Source organism: Phytophthora cinnamomi (assembly GCF_018691715.1).
Source record: "Phytophthora cinnamomi strain GKB4 chromosome Unknown Contig117, whole genome shotgun sequence".
Classification (NCBI taxonomy): Eukaryota; Oomycota; class Peronosporomycetes; order Peronosporales; family Peronosporaceae; genus Phytophthora; species Phytophthora cinnamomi.
Window position 1 is genome coordinate 673,477 of NW_027151050.1, and position 17,375 is coordinate 690,851.

The following is a 17,375-nucleotide window of genomic DNA, read 5'->3' on the forward strand; positions in this document are numbered from 1 at the left end:
ACGGCCCCACCAAGATCATGTAAATCACTGCTTGCTTGGAGACGGATATGGCGACGTGTGGGGTCTCTGGGTCCGGGAAGCGTTTGCAAGAGCTCAATCGTCACACGAGCAAGCCGGTCGACGTGCTAATGACACCAGTCTTGCAGATCTAGACTTCTCAGCCCTCATTCTTCAAGTTTCCAACAACACCAGAATCGCCAGCAACGACCAAGAACAACACGCTCGACCTACCACCCTTCATCCTCATGAAGTTTGCTAAACCCGACTGTTCGTTCGTCGAGTTGACGACGACCGATCCGTGTGTCGTCTGCAAGAGTGGAGTTTATCACCTGTGCAGTATGCCGACAGCGCTCTGCAAAGGTGGCTTGAGTACTCGATCGACTGGACCGCTGTGGCACTGCAGCAATCAGCGAAGGAGGGGGTGAGCACGAACGACTTTACTCCGTTGCTGACGGTTCGTCGAAATGGAGTAGTTTGTTGGCTTGTGGATGCCCTCTGTGAGCATGTGGACATTCGACATTCTCCGTTGGTTTCGCGATGTCGGTCACGTGAAGTTTCCATCTGTCGCGGCGTTAGCACGCGCTTGGCTAGGACGCAGCCCTTCCAACGCGTTCCAAGAGCCTGTTCTCTACAGGGAGATTTGTGATGAGCAGCCTTCGGACGAGAACCGACAACGAACGCGCGGAGATGCAGGTCCTTCTCAGGCATAATCGAGCGGAAACCCGTCGTGTGGAGCTTGACAGCGATGGATACAAAGGTCTGACGATGTAGGAGGTCGACCACTGAAACTACTAGGAATTACTGGACATTACTACCGTAGTATTACTACTGTAAGTCGCTAACCACAGCTGCCCTATTAATATCGGGAAAAATCGTGTTACTGTGCTGCCAATCCATATTCTGTACCCCTAGTCAAGTGTTCGTCGAACGGATACCTTGATGAACTGCGTCACTGCATTGCTGCATCGCTCTCAGTCAGCGCCGCGCACTCATCACTTCCCAAGTAAGCTCAGACCCATCAAGTCTTAGTGATAATGTCTCTCCGCGAATGGATGCAGACGCCCAGCGTTGTGCTGGACGAGAAGCGGCTGCTGCTCAACATCGAGCGCATGCAGGCGCTGGCGGCGTCGAATCACGTGAATCTCCGTCCCCACGCTAAGACGCACAAGACCCGCGAGATCGCGGCGATGCAATTGAAGGCTGGAGCCTGCGGCCTCACCGTCTCCAAGCCGTCCGAGGCTCTGCAGTTCCTTCGGGGTGAAGTGCCCGGGCTGAAGAGTCTGGTGCTGGCGTACCCCGTAGTGCAGAGCAGCAAGGTGCAAGAGGTGCTCAAGGCTGCGAAGGAGGCTGGCGTGGAGTTCTTGCTGACGGTTGATAGCTCCGAAGGAGTGGACGCTGCTCAGAAGGCGGCAGACGCTTGTGGCGCCAAGTTGAACCTCCTGATCCATGTCGATGTGGGCTACCATCGAGTGGGCATCGAGGAGGACGACCCGCGACTGCTTCAGCTGGCGCAGCGGATCGACAAGACGAGCAGCCTCGAGTTCCGTGGACTGCTGTCTCACGCAGGCCACGCTTATCGCTGCAAGTCGGTGGCAGAGTGCTCTGAAGTGGCGGAGACGGAGAGGCAGATCATGGTCCGCATCAAGGAAACGCTGGTAGCGAATGGAATCGCGGTTCCAATCGTGTCTGTGGGGAGCACATTGACGGAGCCCGCTCGCAAAAGTTTTGAGGGGATCACGGAGATCCGCCCTGGCAACTACGTGTTCCTGGACCGCACGCCTGTGCGTATGGGGCTGTTTACAGTGCAAGACGTGGCCCTCACCGTTCTGGCGACGGTGGTGAGCGCGAACAAATACAACTTCATTGTCGACGCTGGATCGAAGGTGCTGAGCTCCGATGGAGCTCGATCGGCTGGCGAATTTGGCGCATCGTGCTATGGTCTTGCCTTCTACGAAAAGGATTTCGAGCGCGTCGTGAAGGAGCCAACGCAGAACAAGTCCGTGCTGGACGATGGCCAAGAGCTCATCTGCTTTGAAGTTACCAGTTTGTCGGAAGAGCATGGCTGGGTGAAGAAGATCGATGGCATTCCATCGCCTGCCATCGGTGAACGCCTGGTTATCGTACCCAACCACGCATGTGTGGTGTCAAACCTCACTAACCAATTCTACGTGCAGGGCAAGCAGCCCAAGAACTGGAAGCTGTTGTCGCGTGGATGTACGCAGTGAGGTAAGATCACGTTGAGTAATGCCACCAGCAAAATTTCATTCAAGCTTAGCTTTACTAAAACCAATGCAGCTGGACGTTTTCGACGAAGTCACGGTTCATCTTGTCTTGCATCCGTTGAATGAACTCCTCTTTCGTTCGCGGCAAGCTGCTGGTCGTGCCACCGTCTTTGGCTCGGAAGTTCCCGAGCATCCGCGTTGTAGCTGCCTCAATCACTTCAAGTTCGCGCCCATGCGTCGCCATGTAGTGTTCAAAAGCTTCGGTCTGCAAATGCGACTCGCGCAGTGACTGTGTCCATTCTTGTTCGTAGATGAGTTTCACGAGGTGCCTTCGAAATGGTGACCGCAAGATCTTGGCAACCATAGCTTCGAACTTCGCGTTCTCCGCATCCAAAGCCTGCCCTCCGTTGCTCGCGATACTCTGGTAAAAGGCAGCACTCTCGGCTTTTGCTGCAGCTGACGGCGAGTGATATATCCACGTCGTGAGAGCGTAACGCGGCTTGATGGCCGGCAGCACCCGATGCAGCATTTGTTGCGACGAGAAGAGCACCAGCTCACCAAAACGCGGCTGCACCACGACGCGAGACTTCGGGAACGGGTACAACACGATCTCGCCTCCGTCTTCTTGCTCCCAGACCTCATTCAAATACAGCACTGCTGTCACGCACTTGCCATCGTCGCCGTACGTGTCGAAATGCATCGGGAAGCAGGCTCCTCGTCCTGCGTTGTGCTGCACCTTGACCATGTGGCCCGCCAGGCCCAACCAGCTCGGCAGCGCGTTATTCAACGGACCAAACACCACTTGTCGCTCGAAGAAATCCCTCAGGCACGGCACGGACGCCTGGTCTCGAATCGCATCCAGCGCTAACTCCGTCTCGAGGATGTCGTGCTTCTCCAGTAGCAACGTCGCTTGATGCTCACCCTGTGAACCGCTGCTGCCATTTGCATCGTTGAGCAAAATGTGCGTCGAGTTGGGGTACAATTGGCCGCTGGTACGCAGCAACTCCATCTCATCGCGAAGCTGGCGGAGATAGTCGACAGGAAAGGCGTCCTTCACCACGTAGTAGCCATCGCGCAGCAACCCCTTCACCAATTCCGGATTGACTGATGAATCCCAATTGGCGCCGACCCTGGCATCGGCCGGGGCGAGCGACGAGAACGGGGAGCGATGGCGCAGACGCCGCAGCAGCGGAGACCGTGCGCGCAGCATTGCTGGGTATCCTTTAGTTCTGCATATCTCGTATGCGCTAGTGCAGTGTCATAGCTGGCGCCACACGTTGCGCTCGAACACCGAGCAGTTGAAGAAGCCGAAGCTCAATGGCGACCGAGTTCGTGCCGAGCGGAGTGATCGAGAAGGCGTCGCTGCACGACATGATGTACGGTCTTGCGTATGCGCAGAGTGGAGAGTTTAGAGAGGATGTAACGAGGAGGTATGTGGTGATGCCATCACTGATGGTGGCGGGCTCAGATACGCCGCGTGTCCTCGATGCTTCACCTCAATGAATTCCCACTTGACTACTGGCGGCGGCGCGGGCACGGAGTCGTTGCGTGTGCAATGCTCATCGTGCAGCGCCTTCTGTCGCCTGGACGAATTGCAGTTCAAGTACCGCCTGAAGGTGCGCAAACTGACCGTGTTCCACGAGCACGTTTGGGCACCAACAACTCGATGAATCTGTTCTGGCGTGTTGTGGGGCAGATACAAGTCGTGTATGGGTCGACAGTGGCCGACGCCATGCTGTTCGACGAGGTGGCGGAGTCGCTGCTCGGCGTTCCGGCTTCTCGCCTAAAGAGCGAGATGCTGCCCAAGCACCCTAGCCTGCCTCAAGTGCTGGAGGAGCTCTTGGTCGGACTACGCGTGTCCTTTTCTTTTCAACGTCCAGCCCCGAAGCGCACCGCCAAGCAGGTGCAGTTCACGGTAAGCTGTTACTCACGCCGTACTGCGGGCAAATGAGACTCACTCACGCGCGTTGTCGCGTCCAGAGAGACCTGAAGATCGTCAAACTGGCGCCGCTGCTCCCGCAGCTTTTGCCAGAGCCCGCCGCCATCTTCGCCGTGAACCTGTTGCAGCAGCGATCGAGCGGCGATCACTTCGCCACGTGAAGTCTAGGTGTAAGCGGACACAGTCACCTCTACGCTACATGCATTTAATACCATGGACGTCCACGCCGATCACCAGAGATGGTGGCACGTGCTGTGGTCGTTCGACTCGGCGACCGACCCGCTAAAGTGATCGCTCGTTGAACGTTGAAGTGGACACGCCGCACAGACAGCGCGGCGCCGCGGGGTAAAGCACCAAGCAGTCCGATCTCCCATCCCATTCCGCTCCGCCGTGCAAACACGTTCTCCTCCCCCCCCTCTCTCGTATTGTACACTATTACACGTAATACACGTTCAACAATGTATTCCCTCCGCCAAAACTACAGCACACCACGAAAAGCTCAACGAGTAGGCCACAAAGTTGCCTTATGCACGACGCCACGCTGCGCATGCGTCCGTCTCCCGCATTGGTGTAAATCCGACGTGCATTTCATCCAATCGCAGCGTCTCCGCGTCCCCTCATTGGCCGAAAACCCAGCCGCTCCACGTTTTTGCGCGCTTCCTCCGTCTCTCAGTCACACTCCGCCGACTGCAGAGCCCAAGTCTTCCACTCCTCCTCTCCATGGCGCATGACCGAGTGGCCGGCTCGGCGCGCGCGGGGCCGCCGCTGCTGGTGGCGCGCAACCTGCTGCCGTCGCAGGCCGCCAGCGCGCACAGCAGCAGCCACGCGAGCGTCAGCGCCAGCACCACGAGCGTCCTGAGCTCGTCCTCGTCCTCCTCGGCCGCCACCGTCGTGAGCGCGCGGCGAAGAGACCGCAAGGCCGTGGGGGACGACCGCGTGACGGCCACGTCCTCCTCCACGCTGTCCACCTCGTCGTCGGTGGACGCGGAGGCCGAGGCGCGTCGCGGCCGCCGCCACACGCACCACAGCCAGCCCGACCACGACCCCAAGGGCGCGCGGCGGCGCGGCGCGTCGTCCCCGCGTCGCCACCACACGCACAGCCACCACCGACGCGCGGCCAATGCCGAGCCTGACGTGGGTGCAGCGAGCACCGACATTGGGCCGGAGAAGTTCGCGTCCAAGGTGTTCGCCAAGACGCACAGCTCCAAGAAGGAGGCGGCGGCTGCGGTAGCGGCAGAGTCGCCGCCGTCGCCCGAGCAGGACTCGTCGTCCTCGTCCGGCGGACAGGGGAGCGACAAGGAGGAGACGGCGGCGCTCGCGACCGAGCCGCACAGACAGCAGCAAGCGCCCTTGAAGCCGTCGCGCATGGTCGTCAAGCGACGAGCCACGGCGCCGACGAGCAATAACAGCGCCAGGAGGACGGGGACGGGAGCCAACCCCGTGCCGTCGTCGCCTGCGAGACAGGGCTCCAGGAGTGTGGGGAAGCCGGCATCGACCAGCAGCCCCAAGGTCGGCTCGGGTAGTCCAAGGGTGGGGACCAGCACCAGTCCCGGCGGCATCACCAGCAGCTTGGAGAGGTGGCAGCTACGGCTGAAGAGATCGATTTCTGGCAATTCGAGCGGCACAGACGACGAACGGAATGGACGGGAGTCGAGCTCGTCGCGTAGGTTATACAGCAATCACCGGAGTCGTCAGCTTATGGAGAGCCCACCGCCGCCGGGCCAGGTTGCGGCCACTAGCCGACGACGCGGTAGTGACTCTCCGTTGACGGACCAGGAAAGATCACGAGCACGCAGCACGTCGCGTGGGTCAAGACAAACATCGTCACCTGGAGTCAGTGGAGGTTTACCACCTCCGCCACCGCCTCTGTCATTATCATCTGACACCCCAGGGGGTTCTACTACCCCCCGTACGCAGGCTCGCAAGGTAGTGCAGTCCGATGATGAAGCTACTGAAGAAACCGATGAAACTGTGCCCAAGCCTCGGCCTGTTCGCATTCGCTATGAGACCCCAGAACGCGGGATGGGTGGCAAAAGGGAGATTTCTCACGCGTCACTGGGTAAACTCATTGCTCGCCTTACGGATGCTCACCAGTACGACACAGAGTTCCGCGACGTGTTCCTGTTGACGTTTCGCTCGTTTTGCTCGCCTTACGACTTCATCAAGAAGCTGCTGAAACGATACACAGCCGTGCTTTCACTTTGTGGTGGTGTGGATGCCGAGACAATCGAAGAAACGCAGCGATTACTTGACCAAATCACTCTGGAGGAGGAGAGTGAACAGCGTTCGTCAAATATAACGTCAATCTCGACAGCAAGATCGGATATTAACACTGGGATGGAGGCCAACGTGTCGATTATGCGGCTACTTAGCGTACTCAAGTTCTGGATCAAGGAAAGTGGATTCATTGACCAGGATTTGGCCAATGACCGGAAAGCCCAGAAAAAGCTAATGAGTTTTCTCAGCGAGATTCAAAGCACATCGCCCATTCCTTCCATTAGACGACATGCTGAGAACTTGCTGCTCACGGTGGTACAGCTGTTGTCGACGCAGAAACAGCAAGCCCAGCAGGCTCAGCTAGCCCAAGCTCAAGCTCAAGCCCAAGCTCAAGCCCAAGCCCAAGCTCAGGCAAAAGCTCAGTCTCAAAGGGGTCCAGCGAAAGTGCCCCCACCTCCAGCGTTAGTGACCTCTTCTTCAGCTTCAGCTCTTCCAGACAGAACATTCTCCAAAGCTTACGAAGCGATTCAGCCTCCCCAGAGTGCGGCAGCGCTAGCTATGGCTCATCAGCTTAGCGACCGTGGGGCTTCGCACTCACGAATGCGTTCACAAGCTGCAACTAAGCTTGCTCTGAATCGATCTTCCTCAGATCCGAAGCGCGAGCGCTCAATGGTAAAGCTTCGCACTAAAAATTCCAGCGGCGATATTTTCCAGCTTCGGAGTCGTTCAATTCCGGCAGGGGCGGAGGACCAGGTGATTGCGGCTGCGGCTGCAAAAGATCGGTTGATGCGTAGTGGAGCTCAACAGCAGGGCATTATTCCCGTCGCCGCCGCTGTAGCTCCAAAGATTGCCCGCGGTATTACTACAGGCAGTGCAGAAGCTGCGATCAAAGCAAACGCTACGAGTAACAGTGTCGGTGGCTTTGACGAAATTATCCAGGATACGTTGCAACGCGCACGGCTTACGGCTGCGTCTCGCAAAAGTGCGCGGATTAGCTATGACAATGTGGAGCCTCTGTCGGGATTGTCAGCGCAGGAGCTAGCCGACCAACTCACTCTAATGGAGGCGGACCAGTATTTCTCGAAGCTAAATCCGCGCGAGCTGACGAACAAAGCTTGGACGCGTGAAAACAAGCATCGAGAAGCCCCGCATGTGATGGCTTTGATCGAACTTTTCGATGCCACAGCCGAGTGGGTTTCCAGCGAAATTCTGCACCCGCAATTGCAGGCGGTGGAACGCGCAAAGATGATCACACTTTTCATCGATGCTGCTGACAATTGCTACCAGATGAACAACTTCAACACGCTGTTCGAGATCACCACTGGATTGTCAGCACCTTGCATCCGGCAGCTAAACACGACGTGGAGTCTCGTGAGTGCGGCTGCCCAGGAAAAATACCAGTGCCTGCAACAGGTGTGCTCACCGGACGATAACTACCGCAGCTATCGACAAGCCTTCGCTTTAGCAGAAGGACAACCGCGACTTGCCTGTTGGTTTATCTTGGTCAAGGATCTATTCACTTACGAGGAAGCCATGAAGTCCATGGAAGACGGACTGGTGAACTGGCAAAAGTTCCGGAAGATCTACCGTGTCATCAGCGAGGCGCTAGAGCGACAGAATTTCAACTACGTGCCTCCAAGTACCAACGGCGCAAATGGTGCTAGTACCAACAACACGGGCGGTGTGTCGAGGAAAGGCCGCGGCATCTTGCGGCATGACAGAAAGACGCAGATCCACATCCGGCATCGGATTGACACGTACGTTTTGTCTGTGTGGGTTGCAATGTCTTAGCAGGCCAAGCTAACACCTTCTTTGATTTGTGCTGATATCCAGGATTCGGAAAGACAGCTCCGTGCTGTATCAGCTGGCGCGCAATGCCAACACGCAAGAAAGCATTCTGTTTGTGAACAGTCTGTCGGAGGCAGGCTTCCTGTAGCCAGGCCACCTTCGAACACATCGCAGTCATTTCACTGCGCATTGCCATCACTGGCAAATGGTAAAACGCGTGGTGCCGCAACAGCGAGAAAAAAGCGCGGGGGGATATCGCGAATTCGAGGATACTTACAATATCAGCCCTGCCATGGCAGCGGGCAACATTAGCCGATCCGATCCTGCCCCTGTAAGTGTACAAAACGTATTCAGAGCTGCAACGATTGAAGTCAGCCCTTGACCAGCTCAAACGGAATGAAGAAGAAAAAGCAAATAAACCGTAGTGAAATCCCTCGCCGTCTTACGCGGTCACCAGAGGCTGCGCCCTCCGCCAAGTTGACAGAAAATCATGTCGTATCGTACACAGATAAGCACCTGTACATGACCATCAGCCCAGCTCTAATCTGCAGAGGAGCTGCGGTCATCTGCCACCTCTTTTTCCTTGACTTGTTCGTCAGCTTCTGCTGGTGATCTTGAGTCCGCTTCCGACTTGCCCTTCTTCTCCTCGCCCTGTTGCTGCTCATCCGACGAGAGTTTCCGCTTGGCGCCAGCTTCTCTCTTCTCTTCCGGCGCCTCGTCTGTCTTCTCCTTGTCGTGTTCTTTGGCGTCTTTCTTCCTCGCGCTGTCGCCTCCATCTTTCTCTGCGTCGACCTTATCACCCGCCTTGTCGTCCTCACTGTTTTCAACGCTCCCCGCCGGAAGTCTCGTGTTGTCGAAGAGCTCCTTCACCACGACTCCTTGACGAACGTCTGCCTCCTCCTTGCTTTCATCCAGCTGCATCAGCGCCTCTTGCGGGCGGAACTTGTAGAGCTGCTCGAGGAAGTCGTCCCGCTCCAGGTCCTTGGCGCCCAGGCCCATCTTGTAGTCCATGGACATGCCCAGGTCCCACATCTTGAAGCCAGCCAGGTACAGCAGCTTGCTCAGCGCATGCAGCTGCACCGTTCCGGCCCCGTTGGCCTTACTGAAGCCCGTCAGGCTCGTGTAGACGCTGCCCACCGTGTACCCAAGCTCCCCGGCCACGAGCGCGTCTGTGGCGACGTCGTAGAGCTCCACGGTGAAGAACCTGACCCTGCGCCCGGGGAAGAGCTCGATGCCGTCGTCCCCGGCCTGGAACAGCGTCTTGAAGCTCTCGACGATGGGCGGGTAGAGCCACGGGATGCCGTGCTTCTCGTGGCAGCCGGCCACGACGCCGTCGAAGTCGCGGTTCAGCACGAGTTTGAACTTCTTGGCGCGCTTGCGCACGACCTTGGGCACGTGCTCGGGCCGCGTCGGGTCGAGCAGCAGCACGCAGCGCTGGCGGTGCAGCTTGGGCAGCAGGAAGCAGCGGTCCTGGAAGTCCGAGGCGATGGGCAGGAAACCCTCGTACATGAGGTGGCTCAGCAGCAGCGGCTCGAAGTGGCGCGACACGTAGAAGTCGTCCTGCGAGTGGAACACGAAGTGCCGCAGGTGCTCGGGCACGTAGTCGGCGTCGGCGCGCTTGGCGCGGCGCGCGGGGGCCGGCGGCGGCGTCATGGCGGGCTACGTACGTCTGCCTGCCTGCGGGGTGCAATGATATGCGCCGAGCAGGTGTTTGAAGCCATTTTGCGGCGTGGTGCACATAAAGTGAAGTGGGACACACATTTTGTGACCGCGGACCAAAAAGGGTGGACCAGATTTTATGCGCTGCGTCTGGCGAAACAGGACGTCATGAGCTCAGCTCGCAGAGCTCAAGGCGATGGAGGAACTGAGCCGAATAAGGCTCGGTTTGAACTAAGATCGGTGGGTGTCACAGGGCCGACGCGGGCTGAAACCGCGAGGCTCGGTGTCCCAGCAAACTTTTGCCGCGAAGCGGGCCGAGGGCGCTGGACTCCCAGCGCCGTCTGCGGCGAAATGAGCGAGTAACCGCCAAAGAGGCTGGAGGTGGCCGTGCCGGGCAGTGCTGCTGGTGGTGGCTGGCGCAGCGTGGCAGCAGAAGCAGAAGCAGCTAGAGGAATCGGAGCGGGCGAGGAATCCGAGCGCCGTAATCGAATAGACCTTCCCCTCCTCGAATATCGCAAGTTGAAACTGGGGCGCAGCCACCGCCCAAAGCCGCTCGTCGTGCACTCGGTGCTCTCTCTGCATTGTTGTCCGCTGGCAGCAGCGAGCGAGCGAGCAACCGAGCAGGCTGCTTGAGGAGCACCGATAGTCGAGCGCTGGCCATCGCCGCGAGTCGAGCGAGAGCCAAGTTCGAGCGAGACCTGCACGCAGAGCTCGATAGAGCGAGCCAACATAAGGCAGGCGCTGCAACCGATAACCTGTCAATACGAATGTGCACTTCCCACCACAGTCTCCTTTCTACCACAGTGACCAATCTTAACGCACGCAAAATTGACTCCACCAAATCCTCCAGCACTGCATACCCCTCTGTATCCGATCACGGCGTCGTGCTTTTGTCCACGCCAAGTCATTACTCACGACCCCGTCCACGTCGCCATTCTGTTTCCCACGACGCCGGACGCACAACAGGCGACGGCACGCCAGCGCTCGAGGCTCCGAGCAGGACAGTCGCGCGCTCCCAAGGCGTCGAGCCAGTGGCACTCACACTCCTCCGCACTAGCAATGGGCACGCGGCCCGTGAGCGAAGACGGCAGCGGCGGCGTGGGCGTGGCCGCCACCAAGGCCAGCGCGGCCTCGGCCTCCCTACCGACAGGCAGCTCCAGCGTCATCGGCAGCGCCACCGCCAGCGCCTCCAAGCCCGCGGCGGCGGCGGCTGCGACCAACGGCGCCGCCCCCGTGCACCTGCAGCGTCTCGGCAGCAACAACCAGCCCAGCAACAAGACGCAGACGCAGGCGGAGCTGGCGAACGACGACGACGCGCAGCGCCGAAGACCCGAGAGCGAGAGCAGCGGGCGCGTGGCCTCCGCGTCCTCGCGGCTGGGCGGCCGCCGCCGCGCCGAGACGGACAACCACATGCGCTCGTCGCTGCCCCCGACGCTGGACGCGAGCGACGTGGTGCTGGACCGGCGGCTGCTGCACAAGTACGAGCAGGTGAACCAGGAGATCGAGCGCATCGTGCGCGCGTCGCAGATGGAGCAGCAGTACTCGGCCGCGGGCGACGCCGTGAGCGCCAACCAGGTCAAGAGCGAGCTGCGCCAGGCCAAGAAGAGCTCGGCCCAGATGATCCACGCGCAGAAGGAGCTGCTGGACAAGATGGAGAAGCAGGAGCGCGGCGGCTTCCGCCGCGTCTTCACCATCAACAAGGCCGCCAAGATGGCCAAGCTGCGCACCAAGCTCTGCGAGAAGCTCAGCGAGTCCGTGCTCGTGGACGAGGAGCTCCAGAGACTGGAGCGCCAGAGCACGGCGCTGTCCTCCACGAATCTGGGCTCCATCACGCGGAACGGCACGGCTGTGGTCAACGTCAGCAATGTGCACGGCGGCGGTGCTAACGGCTACGCCAGTGCCAGCAACTTCAGCAGCAGCTTCGCCAACACCGGCAACAGCCTCTTCAGCATGAGCGTCACGGGGCTTAGCAGCCTGGACGAGACGCGCGACGTGAGCGGCAGCGAGAGCAGCGGACCGGTGCCGACGCTCAGAATGAGCTCGGGCTGGGAAGACGCCCAAGAGGAGCTGCTGATGCTCGAGAGGGAGAAGGAGGATATCCTCAACAACCTCTTCCAGACGGTGGACATGCCCCACGTGCTGGACCTGCACGCGCGCATCGCCAGTTTTTCCAGCGAGATCAAGGCGGTGGCGAGTGTAAAGAAGCAGGCGGACCGCGTCGAGGAGTTGTACCGCAAGGCGCTGCACCTACTGCGAGTGGCTCTGGCTGCAGTCGTGTCGCCGAACTACTCCGGCAGTATCCGCGAGTTTGCAGTCAGCTCGTATCCGCTGGCAGTGGAAGCTGGACACCTGATTGAGCAAGCGTGTCATGTGATTCAACCGGAGGCACGGCGCAAGTACGACGCGTTCGCTGCGGAGCTTACCCATGTACGGCCCCCCAAGTTCCCGCAGCCCGTGTCAGACTTTGCTCGGCGCTCGCGGACACACTACGACCCGCACAGCGCGCTCTCGATCGAAGGGATGCGCAACCTGCACGCGGCTGAAAACGTCCTCATTTTGATGCAGCGACTGGTGATCCAGAAGCTGGAGGGCATCGAGAAGTGGCAGGCCAAGCTTACCAAGGACCAGGAGGCAGCTGAAAGCGCCCACGCGCTGATGGAGACACGACTGCAGGAGCAGGTGGCTGTGCTCGCGCGCTCCGTGTCGGTCTGAGTGGCGGCGGTGACGTTTGTAGCCTATCTGTGGAGAAATGTTGCGTGTGCTTTTTGGCTTTTGATATACATAACGGATCGCGGTGGGCAGGCGGAGAACAAGAGGCGAGGAGCGAAGAGAAGAGGAGAAGGAAGGTCGGCCTTCCGAGGACATTTTCGATGGCAGAAAGTGGGGGACGAAGTGAAGGGAAGCAGGTGGAGATTGGCGTCGAAGTCACGAACTGAGCTCGTCTCGATTGACGGGCGGTGCGGAGGCCGAGTAGCGGCGCGTCAATATATTTATTGCCGCTGTTTCATGGAGTCTAGTTCGTTGGCAGTCGAGGTGCTTTGGGGGTGATGACAGGTGGCTGGCGGGCGGCTCGGAGCGAGATACCCCCGTTTCAGATGCCATGAGTCTTCAAACCAAAGCAAAGATCCCTTTGACCATCACGAAGGCGGCGTGGTGAGTGGAGAGGCTCTAGGCGAGTCGCCTAAGGCGACAAACGACGCTGTCGGCGTCAAGCCAACGGAATCGGCCGCAGATCTCCACCAAGCAAAAGCTGACCCCACCGAGCCCGCGTCGACGGCGTGGGATGTAACTTCAGAGTCTGCTGAAGTTCAGACACGTCCCTTCATCCGCAGGATCGGCATTTTTTGGAGAGGTGGCGTGCGCGATCACAGCGTTTCAAGGCTGGCTGCAACGGCGCTTGCAAGTTGCAACCGCGACGGCCGTCGCCAGTCATCTCGGTGGCACCACCACCAGCAGATTCGCCACGAATCTTGCCGTTGACCTACCGTATGCACCGAGTCGAGCATGGCATGCCATGGGAAATGGGAAGCAATGAGTTTTGCTGCGAGTGAATACACATCCGTGCAACTCGCGTTGCGTTTATTGAATTGAAGGCGCTAGAAAAGTACAAGCTAAGTAAGCGTAGTGAATACAGGTCCCGTGACGTTGTGTGGAGGTAGGTGTGCGAGCGCTGGGTGGTTCGGTCACGGACTCTCTGGTCTCTCGGGCTCGTCGTCAGTGAGCGATCCGTCCGTGGGCGAGTTGCTGTCTCTCTTGAGCACGAACGGATCTTTCCACCGCCTCTGCGGCGGCGAGGCCTCGGCCATCCCGCGGCACATGACGCAGTCGCACTGCTGGGTCTTGTCCTGCAGCACCACGTAGGGCGACACCTCGACGTACTTGAAGTAGTTCTGGAACTCTACAATGCGATACAGTCATCGAAAGTTAGCCCCGACCCCCAGTACTCCATGCAGTGACCAATATCCCCCGTACCTGCGTAGTCGAGCTTCCAGCGGATGGAGCAGCACCCATGCTCGCACATCCAGAGCTTGGTGTCGGCCTTGGGTCGGCAGTCTCCGCCGCTGTAGCCTCCAGGTCTGTACGGTCGACGAATTGGCTAGACAGAGCAGCAAGGAGGAAGTGTCAACGCCAACATCTACGGATACTCTGCAACTGCAACTGCAAGCAACGGACCTGGTGCCCCCACGCGTCGTAGTACTCGAGACTGCTGGTGTTGGCGCAGGAACTGCGGCAGATGCCCATGGCCGCTTGACTTGCTGGTCTTGACTTGACTTGGTTGATGTGCGTGCGAGCCGCCGAGTGGGAAAGTGGCGATCGAGTGCCCGCGTGCCGTTAGCGCTGGAGTTCGTCCGTTCTCGTTCGAAATTTCTTTCGTACACACAAGACGCAGCGATCCTAGATGCCCTAGACGCCCTTGAGAGCGCTCCTTCGCAGACGTCTCCCTTCTCCCACGAAAATGCATCGCCGATCGCCCGTAACGGCCGCGAGTGAACCGGGGTACGGATCCAGTCAACGCCAGCGTCCCGAGGGACTGAGAAGCAAGGCAGCAGAGGTGCGTGAATGCATTCTCGGCCCCAGCTGCTGCTGCTTGCAGCTGCCAGCTATTTGCCATCGAGTCGAGTGCCGGTGACATGCCAAGTTGAAGTTGCCCCTGGCATGGAATGGACATGGCTACACTTTTCGCGATGAACTCCTTTTCCGCCAATCCGCAGCCTTCGTCTCTGGGATTGGCTGAAAATACGGTCAGTATCACTTCCGCACTCCGGCATGATGGAGCAGCGCGCGGCGGCCAGCGTGCGCGCCTCGATGGACTTCAACGGGCCGCTCAACGCGCTGTCCACGTCCCCGAACAACCGCCTGATCGCCGTGGGCGGCCGAGACGGTCTGCCGCGTCGGCGGTGCGCGCTGATTGGCGCAAAAAGCGGCTGACGATGCGGTTGATTTCCTGTTGACAGTGCTCAAGGTGGTGGCGCTCGAGGCCGCGGGCTTCTCGGAGAAGCGCAACCTGCGCGTGGCCGGCAAGCCCGGGCTCAACTTCAGCACCAACGACATCCGCTGGCACCCGCGTACGTGGCGCAGACGACGTTTTGCAGTGGAATTGGTGCTTAGGATACTGTTTTTCGCGGTTTTGGGGCTAGAATCGGACTATTTATTGGCGACGGCGGCGACGAACGGCGCCGTGGTCATCTGGAACCTGGAGAGAGAAGGATACAAGCACGTGCAAGGTGGGAGGCTGCTTTGGTTGGGAGAAGTGATTTCATATTTTTTTACTTTTTTTTTATTAATTTTTGCGGACGTAGAGCGCGTGCTGAATGGACATCGGAGATCGGTGAACCGCATCTGCTGGCACACGACGGACTGGAACGTGCTGATTAGTGGATCTCAAGACGGAACTGTCAAGCTTTGGGTACCGGTTTTTGTTGTGAATTTTATTGTGATTTTTGAGGCTGATGCGATTGGTGATGTTTTTTTTTTTTTTTTTTTTTTGTAGGACAAGAGAGGCGGGAAGGTGGTGTCGACGTACCAGCCCAAGTCCGAGAGTGTGCGCGACGTGCGGGCGAGTCCGTTCCACCCCAACAAGTTCGCGGCTGCTTTTGAAAACGGCACCGTGCAGGTCTGGGATATGCGCAAGAACGCACAGCCAGAGCTCAAGTTCACGGCGCACAAGGGATTGGTGCTGAGTATTGACTGGCATCCGACTGATGCCAATGTACTAGCGTCCGGTGGACGCGACCGCTATGTGAAGATTTGGGAACTGGGCGACGTCCGACAGCCCAAGCAAACGATTCAGACGATTGCAAGCGTCGGACGTGTGGCTTGGCGACCGACGTGTGTCACCCACATTGCCACCAGTGCCTCGTTGATGGACAATAGCATTCACGTATGGGATACGAAGCGGCCGTTTATCCCGGTGGCGTCCATGAAAGGCCACTCAGACATCGCATCAGGAATTTCGTGGATGGATACGCCTGTATCTCCAAATTTTGGTCAGCCCGAAATTCCGGGCGACTGGGAAGGGCATGACTACTGGCAGCACATGCTTGCATGTTCTAAGGATGGTACTCTCAAGTTACACTCTCTTGCAGATTCATTCAAGCCGCATCAATCGCTACCGACCACAGCACTTGCGTTGAACTCCAAGGGACAAGTCGCCTTCTCTCACGACTACATTGGTGCGGATAGTATTTCCATGCATTGTTGTCGAGGAAATGTTTTTCTTCTAAATCATAGCTGATAACATGTTCTTCTGTGTTTGCAGATCGATCTTGTGCATCTCTGAAGATTCACCGCCATTTCAGCTTGGGCAGCTCACTTTTTACAGTTGCGGGGGTTTCCTCATCCTCCCCAACTCTTGGACCTACCAATGGTGATCGGAAACCTGGCAATGGATCGCTAACTATGTCGCTCAGCCCTTATCACGGCAGTTCTGATAGCCCTGAAGATGCTAGTGCAGGGATATCTCAGGAGCAACAACAAACTCGCACCACTGCTTGGTCGTTCAGTAGTGGATCCCAGCAACCTCCGCTAGCACCGAAGGGGCTAAACAGGTCTGGCAGTAGTACTGCAAACCTATCGAGTCTATCAAGCGTGGGGCCGTCTACAGGAGCGAGTTTTAAGTCCGCAGGGGGGAGTAGTAGTCTCAACGCAGCAAGTGGAGCCGGCTCTGGAGGGATTGCCAGAGGTGCAGGCCCTGCCTCTTCCTCCCAACCGAATATGCTATCTCTACAAGGTAGCAACGGCAATGGTACTGGCGGAAACATGATGGCAGATGGAAACTTCATGTCTGTGTCGAATGCTTCAGCTTCGCTGGTATCTGCATCGCCGTTAACTCCAATGATGTCTCGGTCGGCTGTACCTCGTGCGTTAGTTGCCATTGTAACGATGCAAAATGTGAACAAAGCGAGCCAGCTCGAAAAAATCTTTCTGGGCGATGAGAGTGAGTACATGCAAGCGGGGAGGCAGGTTGAAGCGATGCGTGCTCAATTCGAGCAAGGACAGTACTTGAAGGAGTCTTTTGGTTTTGATGAGCACACATTTCGATTCCTGGCCAAGCACTACTTGCTTTTTCCAGATGGGGCTTTCCCAAGCAAGAATGGTGCGACTGGTTCAAACACTCAAAATGCAACAGGAAACAGCACCGACCCTACTGCAGCGAAAGGTGGAATAAGCTTCGCTCAAATGTGTGCCCACAACGCTTTGGCTGCATTCGTGACTGGAAATTCCCACTTGTGTCAAATGTGGCGTATCCTTGAAGTTCTCTACACAAATGAAGAAGCAGATACAACAAAGACTAGCGAGAGGGGAGGAAGCAAACTCAAGGCCGATCGACGCTACACAGAAGATGGGTTCAGCCCCGAAGAAAGTCAGGTGGGAATGCCTATGGATGGGGAAGATGATGAAGACAACCACGAGCGATCACGAAGTGACAGCAATCATGATCATCGCATGGAAGATTTTATGCGAAGAGATGACGACCAAGGTCCTGATGAATTTGAGCATGATGGCCATAGTCATGCAACCCATAATCATAACAACGCGAGTGAGACTAC

General features: G+C 57.9%; 8 protein-coding genes across 8 annotated transcripts; 5 read left to right on the top strand and 3 right to left on the bottom strand.

Annotated features, from left to right (window-relative positions):
- Window positions 1–1,052: 1,052 nt before the first annotated feature.
- IUM83_10470 (Alanine racemase) lies at window positions 1,053–2,225 on the top strand (the record flags this gene model as incomplete). Its single annotated transcript, XM_067934979.1, has 1 exon — window positions 1,053–2,225. One exon carries the CDS (start codon window positions 1,053–1,055, stop codon window positions 2,223–2,225), a length of 1,173 nt encoding a protein of 390 aa, XP_067781404.1.
- Window positions 2,226–2,280: 55 nt separating this feature from the next.
- Window positions 2,281–3,432, bottom strand: IUM83_10471 (uncharacterized protein; the record flags this gene model as incomplete). The annotated part of the gene is made up of 1 exon (XM_067934980.1): window positions 2,281–3,432. The coding sequence occupies one exon, from the start codon at window positions 3,430–3,432 to the stop codon at window positions 2,281–2,283; it is 1,152 nt and encodes a 383-aa protein (XP_067781426.1).
- Window positions 3,433–3,539: 107 nt separating this feature from the next.
- Window positions 3,540–4,322, top strand: IUM83_10472 (Replication factor A, C-terminal; the record flags this gene model as incomplete). Its single annotated transcript, XM_067934981.1, has 4 exons — window positions 3,540–3,598; window positions 3,691–3,838; window positions 3,919–4,137; window positions 4,203–4,322. 4 exons carry the CDS (start codon window positions 3,540–3,542, stop codon window positions 4,320–4,322), a joined length of 546 nt encoding a protein of 181 aa, XP_067781424.1.
- A 559-nt stretch (window positions 4,323–4,881) lies between these two features.
- On the top strand, window positions 4,882–8,314 carry IUM83_10473 (ras guanine nucleotide exchange factor; the record flags this gene model as incomplete). Its single annotated transcript, XM_067934982.1, has 4 exons — window positions 4,882–5,691; window positions 6,079–6,445; window positions 7,409–8,135; window positions 8,212–8,314. The coding sequence occupies 4 exons, from the start codon at window positions 4,882–4,884 to the stop codon at window positions 8,312–8,314; spliced, it is 2,007 nt and encodes a 668-aa protein (XP_067781425.1).
- A 31-nt stretch (window positions 8,315–8,345) lies between these two features.
- IUM83_10474 (leu phe-trna protein transferase) lies at window positions 8,346–9,819 on the bottom strand (the record flags this gene model as incomplete). The annotated part of the gene is made up of 4 exons (XM_067934983.1): window positions 8,346–8,364; window positions 8,444–8,522; window positions 8,587–8,599; window positions 8,740–9,819. The coding sequence occupies 4 exons, from the start codon at window positions 9,817–9,819 to the stop codon at window positions 8,346–8,348; spliced, it is 1,191 nt and encodes a 396-aa protein (XP_067781405.1).
- Window positions 9,820–10,884: 1,065 nt separating this feature from the next.
- IUM83_10475 (uncharacterized protein) lies at window positions 10,885–12,537 on the top strand (the record flags this gene model as incomplete). Its single annotated transcript, XM_067934984.1, has 1 exon — window positions 10,885–12,537. The coding sequence occupies one exon, from the start codon at window positions 10,885–10,887 to the stop codon at window positions 12,535–12,537; it is 1,653 nt and encodes a 550-aa protein (XP_067781429.1).
- A 971-nt stretch (window positions 12,538–13,508) lies between these two features.
- IUM83_10476 (uncharacterized protein) lies at window positions 13,509–14,067 on the bottom strand (the record flags this gene model as incomplete). Its single annotated transcript, XM_067934985.1, has 3 exons — window positions 13,509–13,723; window positions 13,798–13,921; window positions 13,999–14,067. 3 exons carry the CDS (start codon window positions 14,065–14,067, stop codon window positions 13,509–13,511), a joined length of 408 nt encoding a protein of 135 aa, XP_067781427.1.
- A 525-nt stretch (window positions 14,068–14,592) lies between these two features.
- IUM83_10477 (WD repeat-containing protein 24) lies at window positions 14,593–16,196 on the top strand (the record flags this gene model as incomplete). Its single annotated transcript, XM_067934986.1, has 6 exons — window positions 14,593–14,707; window positions 14,781–14,891; window positions 14,964–15,050; window positions 15,126–15,232; window positions 15,317–15,894; window positions 16,085–16,196. 6 exons carry the CDS (start codon window positions 14,593–14,595, stop codon window positions 16,194–16,196), a joined length of 1,110 nt encoding a protein of 369 aa, XP_067781428.1.
- Between the last annotated feature and the right edge of the window lie 1,179 nt (window positions 16,197–17,375).